The following is an 8,459-nucleotide window of genomic DNA, read 5'->3' on the forward strand; positions in this document are numbered from 1 at the left end:
TTTGAGTGAAAATTATTTATAATGTTCCTTTTCTAATTCCCCCTCCCCCGTTCTATACTAAGTATAACTTTTGAAACTCATGAAAAACAAGCGTCATTAGTGCAGGAAGGAAACAGTGGTTTCATGTGTGCTTCAGAAGTTAGAAATCTCAAAAATTGCCCCTTAATATTTCAGAAAAAATATTTAAAAATCAAAAAATTCATTAATTATCATCGATTTAATTTTTGCTTATTTAAAAACAAGCTAATAAATTAAATAATTATTCAGCAGACATTTAGCTCATTGAAATTCTTTTAAAAACAGTTTTTGAACTATTTACTACTAAATTATGAGAACTATTTTAATTATGCATTTTAATTTCGTCCTACTCTAGAGTTGGACGTCTGTGAGACGTCAATGATTCTGTATGAATAAAAAAAAAAATCTTTTTTTTTCCTTACACAAAGTGATGTAAGTCTTTATTATTTCAGTATTAACAAGTTGAACGCAAAACTATGGCAGAGACAAAATTTACTTATAATTGAGTTATAGCTAAAAAATTAACTAACAACCAAAATGAAGCTTTTCATATTTCTTTAGTTTCCTTCTCCCAGTTTTTGTTTTATTTTTATTTATTTATTTTAAGTTAAAACCGCAAAGCAGTATTCTGTAATAAATAAAATTAAGAATATTGATTTTTTGGTGGCTCTTGAGCAAAATAATTTTTACAAGTTACATTTAAAACGACATAATTAACCAATTTGTGCTTAACGTCCTTTTGGTCCTATTTTTCAAAACAAGAAAGAAAAAAAAAATAGTAACATATTTCATACTAAGTATATTTTGTTTTGCTTTTTATTTATTTATTTTATTTTTTGATGAAACTAGATAGTCCTGATAAGAGCATATAAGTAATATAAACTTTATACTTGTATCAGATTTCAAAGCACTAAGTTACAATTTTGATAAAAATAGGCTAAAGTGTTAATAGGAGAATACTTTTAATTCATTAACAATGCAGTTTATTAATTAAATTACAAATTCTGACTTTAATTACTTTTTTGTGTCCTTTATGTTATTCTTCTTTTTCCGTCGTATCTCCACAGCTTAAAAATTAAAAAGTCTTTGATAAGAAATATATTTCAAAAACTTAATTTTAATTTCCTTATTTTCAGGACAGTGCTTAATCTTATTTTTGCTTTATATTTTGCAAGTTTTTCACATGATTTTTGATGTACTTATTTATTCTTCAATGGTTAGACGTTCATGAATCTAATTTATTTCAAGTGCATACGTTATATTAAAGGTGGCATTACAGAAAAATAAATGAGCCAAGTTTATAAAAAACTATTGATTAAATGTTTAAAAAAAAGAATGCAAATAAATTTGATTTATACAAATATATATTATATTAAAAAGCGACATTTCTGAATTTATATATATATATATATGTATAACACTATAATTGTAATCATACTTAAGTATATATTACGTAGTGAATCAGAATATCATAAAAATGAGCAAACTTTTAACATTATTGGTATTATTAATTCTTTCAATCTTTCAATTAAAGTTTGTTGAAATCTATTGAAAATTTAAATTAAAATCATTAAGAATAAAAATAATTTCTATATTTTCATAACATCCATTATAAATAAAAACTTTTAGAGGTAAGGAAACATTTTTTTTTCAACCCTGTATGCAACACGAACTAAATATGATTGGGAAGGACAAAAAATAAAGGGCTAGAAAATAGTCGCAAAAGTCATGCGAAACTTTTCATTTCTGTTCCAGTTTTATTTTTGTTATTTGTGCGAAGTAAATCTAAATGAAAGTAGGAATATTTATGCATATTTTCAAAATAAATATCAATATTTTGAATGGTGATCAATATCAATAAAACAGAATTATTTTCCAGTTGTATTAAAGCAGAGAAACTTTTCAGGATTTGGCAAAAAAAATATGAGAAAATTTTAATATGAAAAAGAAAAAAAAACTTGTAAACAATTTTACAAGCTGAAATTTAAGTACTATTTACACAAACCGATATATTGAGTTACAGTATTTTTTTTTAAATCTAATACCTCAAAATTACATTTTCAAAAAAAAAGAAAGAAAAAAAAGGAATTATTTGATGAAATTTTCGTGTCATATTTAATGCACACAATAAAAGAAATGTCTACATTTATGCATGCATAAAAGAAATGTCTACATTATGCATTATACGATATATTACATATAAAATTATATATATATATCGTAACTGAATGTAATTTTTCTACTAATTTATAAATAATTCTATAATTTAATATGTATGGGTTTATTCACAAATAACGACATTTAAAGGAAAACGTAATCCAACGTGCTCTTTAGAAATAATATAATTTAACTGAACAATTTCAAATACGTTTTCATATATGATAATCAAAACAATTAAACAAATTTATTGTACACTTCATCCTGTAATTTTCAGTTTAATTGGTGTTGTAAAAAAGTTCTTACTGCTTCAATCTTTATGCAACAGTTTATTCAAATAATTCAACGTATTAATTACAAATTAAATTAAAAATATTGTTTACTTTAACTTTAAAAATTAGGTTGTTTTCTGATTTAGACATTGGAAACAAAATAACATTGTACTTACCTCCCAATCGGCGCGATGGGGGATTGTTTAAAAAAAGAGGGGAAAGAAAAAAAAAACAGGGGGTAGATGTGTAAACAAAAGGTGCCCTGCCTCCTTTTCTGACAAAGTTTGGGAAAATCACATTTAGCCTATTTGCCAAAACCTCTCTCCACAATTCTTCTCACAAATACTCAACGTTCTATAAACACCACCATCTCCAAAAGACAAAGTCTCGACGCCATTGGTTAGAAGTGACTGAAATGGGCGTTGCCACAGGAGGAGTGAAGGCGTGGTTTCATCACTCGAGTGAAGAGAGTGATATCGGATTGGGGCATTGTGAGTGGTAGAGGCGTCTGAACAGTAGGCACTCGTATTTAATGTGTCGTTTGCGGTCGGGCACGAGTTATTTAAAAAGTTTTTTGTGGCAATCCGCTATGGTTCGTATTGAAGGGACAGCAGAAGCGATGGTTGTTCCGAGACGAACTTCCTTCTCCATCAGCAGCCTTATCAACGGCGGCGAGGACGACGATAATGTTCCGGCGACTGCCGCGGCGGTCGTCACTCCACCACCTCCCGCGGTCGAATGCCCCCGGGACTTCAGTAATCGGCGAAATAACATTGATGGAGCTTCCACACCTCCAGATTCCGATACGAAATCGGACGCGACTACCCCGATCACTTCTTCGCCTCCTTCTCCAAGCAAAGTTGCTCAAGACAAATCTAGCAACAAAGCAAAAAACTCATCCGATGACAAAAAATCTACCTTTGAAAAGCCACCGTTCAGTTATAATGCACTTATTATGATGGCCATCCGCCAAAGTCCAGAAAAGAGACTGACCCTAAACGGAATTTATGAGTTCATCATGAAAAACTTTCCTTATTATCGAGAAAATAAACAAGGTTGGCAAAATTCCATTAGACATAACTTAAGTCTTAACAAGTGTTTTGTCAAAGTTCCACGGCATTATGATGATCCAGGAAAAGGAAACTATTGGATGCTCGATCCAAGTTCAGATGACGTATTCATTGGTGGTACAACCGGTAAACTACGCAGGAGAACTACCGCAGCATCCAGAAGCAGACTTGCTGCTTTCAAACGGGCAGGAGCCCCCATGTTCCATGCAGGACTCAATCCAGCATTTCATCATCACGACAAATCAACTCTGGGCTGGTCCCTTGCTGGTTATGGTGGTTTTCACACGCCTGGTGGTCTCTTGTCTTTCAAATACCCATATTCTAGCTTAACAACGAATATGGCAGCTTTACAAAGTCCCAAGCCAACAGGCTTCAGTGTAGATAGACTAATAGGGGCAGAAACTGCCGCAAATCTTCATAATCCTTTGTGGTCAAGTCTGGGATGCCCTCCTGGCTGTTCTCCTCTAGGATTAGGTAGTCCTCAAGGTTATTCAGCTATGCCTGGTTGTGGGTACTTACTATCATCTCTAGTCGCTCCTGGACAAGCTCTTTATGATCTCCAAGCCCTAAGGACAGTTTCTGCAATGAATTGCCAAGCTGGACAGGCGAGGAATGCCAGTCAAAGTTCCACGACGTCCAGTTCTGAAAATTCCACGACGATCTACAAGCCCATACCAATTATGTCCAAACAAAGCTAGTGAAACATCTGCATTCCCATGTACATAACTATACTTTTTGTAGATATTTCATGTAAATATAATAACTGTTCCTCGGTGATGGACTTCCAAGGATTGACATTTGTAAAGAACCAGTGAAGTGAACTTTATGAACAAATTTTGTGTTCTAAAACTAGTGACAACTAAGTTGTGCCGAGCAAAGTAAATATTACTCCTTACCAGCTATAAGCAGGTAAACATTTCCTAATAGTATTAAAGTTATCTTTCGTAACGGTGCACAATGTGTAATATGAAGTAGTTTTATTATTTCATGACTACAATTGTTGGTTCCTATAAACATATCTCATAAAGATTTTATATACGAAAATTTTATTAATTACTTATGATAGTAATACTTACTTTTACTTCAGTTTAAGATTATCTTAATCTGAAGATGTTCCCGGTTAAATAATTTTGTTTATTTATAGTTATTTCATTAGAGCTTTAATTTTTTTTTTCATTGTAAATATTTTTTTTATTTTATCTAAGATCTTCATCTAATCATTATTGGAAAATATACATTAACTAACATTTCTTGAATCAATTTTAATAACTTGTTTAAATTGGCTCTAATGTCTTGTTTAAATAAATTATTTCTTCATTATTAAATATTATGAATTTTTTTTTTTGTAATTTTAATTTAAATGAAATTAGAAAAGTTAAAGGTTCTGAGCTTTACTTAAAAAAAGCGTAGTAATAATAATTATAAATAATTATTTAGATTTCAAGTTATCTAAAATTTCCTTTTTTTTTTTTTTTTTTTCTTTTTTTTTTGGGCAGAATTATATAAAGTTTTTAAAATTGATTCCAAACACTTATTTAAGTTCTTATCTCTAAAAGCAAATTAGTAAAAATTGTTTTTTTTTTATTCTTCTTTTTTTTAAAAAAAAATTGAATTTATTCAAAACTTTAATTTGGTCCTTGTAAAAAAACTATAAAAAAAGTTCTTATATTATATTGTACTTCTTATAAAGTTTTAATATATTTTTAGAAAATATGCTAAAAACCATTTCTAAAGCAGCATAAATTATTTTTTTGCTTATTATGATATAATTTTATTTAGGAGTTATTGAATTATGTTAGTAATTAGTCAATTTTATTTAAAAGAATTGCTTTTTAGTTTAAATAATAGAGAAAAAAAAATTAAAATTTATTTCAATAGCTTGTTCAAAACTTTATCAATATAAGCACTAAATATTTAATTTTTATTGCTGAATATAACTGAAAATTTTAGCTCAATGCAACAATGCAGAATGTGCCATAACATCTCTAATCGGTACTTCCCTTCTTGATATTTTTGATGTTTAAAGTAGTGAAGTATCTTAAGTATCAGCAAATACGGTGCCTTTAAAAATTACATAAAGATATTTAATATAATTTTTTTTTTGGTAATTTAAAGATTAAATGTTTAATATAAATTTTTCTTATAATAATTCAAAACTTCGCAAAGTCTTTTTTTTACAATAAAGAGGTATTTATTTTCATGCATTTTCAATAGTATTTAGTAAATTATTTTTGATCTCATATTGGCATGGATTCTTTGTTTTGTGTTTTATTCATAGAAAATGATATTGGTTTCTAATCTATTTTAATGTGATAATTTATTTTTCTTTTACTAAAGCCTTTTATCATAATTTGTGAGAAGAAAAAAATATGATCTGTAAACAAAGTTGAGTGTCATAAAAGTAATATCCGCCAATTTTATCAATAAATAAAAGTATATTATAAATTGAAATTGTTTGTTTTTCTTTTATACTGTCTATTAATTTCATTACTAAAACTAAACCAGTTTTGCTTAAACTTTATAACAATTACGAATTTCATGCGTGTTTTAAATTATTTTTTTAATAATTTGTGTAGTTTTCTAGCTGTTTCTTTTAAAGTAAAAGTTCTTTCTTTCTTTACATACTGCAATTGTTTATTTTCAACTAAATTTATTATATGCATAAAAATGGTAGCAGCAAATCTTTGCAAAACATTGAAATTTTGCGTAAGTAATAGTATGTTGCAAGTATTACCACGAAAAGTTTTTAAAGGAATAAAAAATTTCTTTTAATTCGTTTGGGAAACAATATTTTTTTAATTTTCTAATAACTGTAGCTCCAATAAATACATTATTTCTTGATGACACTAACAAATTCATTTATAAATTAACATTTCTTTTGTTACCAATCGTTAATTTAACTTTACTTTTGTTACCAATCGTTAATTCCTTTTATATTCTACTGGGGGATATTTTTAACTAGGAGGATCTTTAATAGTGGCATAATCACTGTATTTTCCTTCAAAAACAATCTTTTTTTAAATTATAATTGCAAATAAGATGCGCTATTTATTCATTTTAATGTTGGAAATAGAAATAAACTAATCAATTAACTAACATTGAGAAGAATAAAGCGTTATGATGATAAGAGAAAATAAAGCCAATAATTTAAGCCAAGATAATTTACAAATAAAGCAAAGATAATTTACATTAAATAAAGCCAAGATAATTTACAAATACCATATTACAGTGATTAAAGTAGTATAAAAGTTTCGATGCAACATTGAAGCATCGAAGTTTGTATGCTATCTTAACTAGTGTTATGTAGAATTTTAGCGTTGTCTTTTTTATTTTATTATTAAATTAACATGGTTAGAAATTAGATGCATTCTATGAATGCTTTTGATCTTCTAATTTTTTCTTTCTTTTCTTTTTAAATAATATAAAAAGAAGAAAAACTACAGTATTAAGAAAAAGTAGACTTCTTTTTTTTAAAACAAAAAATCGAACTAGGTAACAAATTTTATACACATATATGTTGTTTGAAGACATTTTTTAAAAATATATTAAGTCATACTTTTTAGTCAAAATCAGTGGTATTTTCATTAACCAATGTGTAATTGTTTATTTATTTATTTTTTTTACAGGAATTAAAAATGTTCTTTCCAACGTTTAAACTCTTTTTGTTTATTTGTTTCTCTTACTTTGTTCATAAAAACTTCAAACAGCATAATTCAATTTTACTGATAAAAATCATAAAAATGGAGATTAAAAATAGCTGTCAAGAATTATTTAACTGTCATAACAGATTTAACATAAAATTAAAAGATAAAAGCTATTACTTTTAATAAAAGAGTTAAAATAATCATCTTAAAATGCGTTTATCATTTTTCTTTTTTCTGTGCAAAATGCAAACAGATAGAATTGACAAAAATGATTAATAGAAATAGATAGTTTCCTTAAATCTTAAATAAAATAAATGTTTGGTTCTATCTCCCCTGTTTTAATACATATATCGCTTCTAATTTCTTATACATACTTAATTGTCTTTTGAATGGGAGAGCCCACATTTTATAGGCTATCATAAACTGACTAAGCAACACAGCTGAACGTAAGAATATAGAGAAGACAATTTACAATCTATATACATATTTCTGTTATGTTGTACCATAAACTCGGGTATTTATCTACCTATTGTCAACACTATAGTCATTATTTATTTTGTTAGATAGTCTTAATTAATAATTAAAGTACTGTTAAAGAATTATTTATACGTTAAGTATTGATTCAGATACATTTTGTTAGGTTGTCTTAAATAATGATTTAAGTACTGTTGAATAGTTATTTATATATTAAGTACTTATTTAAAATAATTTTGTCTTTTTATAGAAATAAAAATTAGCTACGAAGTAATTTTTTAGATTTATTTTTGATTCTTTTCAAAATGGCTGAAGAAATTTTAAACATAAACAGTGGCGCATACTCTGCATACACCAATTTTGGTGCAATAGCATATATGTATATATATATATATATATATATATATATATATATATATATATATATATATATATATATATATATATATATATATATATATATATATATATATATATATATATATATATATATATATATATATATATATATATATATATATATATATATATATATATATATATATATTATTATTATTATTATTATTATTATTATTAAACCCATATATTGACTTTTTTTCTGAAATTTATGGGAGAAATGCATTATTGCATTAGCATTATAAAAAGTGTGATTACATCATCAGAACAATCATCATCGCACATCGGTTTTAATAAAACGTAAAATTTACATTTTAGAATGGTTTAAATACCTTTATTTTTGGTTGAAAATGAAATGAAGGAAAAGAAATCATTTAATTTATATTAATTGAAGAAAAATTTATTATTATTGTGCTAAATTATTTTCT

General features: G+C 26.7%; 1 protein-coding gene across 1 annotated transcript; it reads left to right on the plus strand.

The window, feature by feature from the left end:
• Positions 1-2,901: 2,901 nt before the first annotated feature.
• Positions 2,902-5,968, plus strand: LOC107454183 (uncharacterized). The gene has a single exon (XM_016071280.4). It carries the CDS (start codon positions 2,980-2,982, stop codon positions 4,213-4,215), a length of 1,236 nt encoding a protein of 411 aa, XP_015926766.1. The 5' UTR covers positions 2,902-2,979; the 3' UTR covers positions 4,216-5,968.
• Positions 5,969-8,459: the final 2,491 nt, after the last annotated feature.

The sequence above is a fragment of the Parasteatoda tepidariorum genome, chromosome 3 (genome assembly GCF_982258835.1).
Source record: "Parasteatoda tepidariorum strain Cologne lab strain chromosome 3, Ptep-v5.0, whole genome shotgun sequence".
Taxonomy (NCBI): domain Eukaryota; kingdom Metazoa; phylum Arthropoda; class Arachnida; order Araneae; family Theridiidae; genus Parasteatoda; species Parasteatoda tepidariorum.

Excerpts from the sequence above, each read along its gene's own strand:
- LOC107454183 (XM_016071280.4), top strand. The coding sequence starts at position 2,980 with ATGTGTCGTTTGCGGTCGGGCACGAGTTATTTAAAAAGTTTTTTGTGG.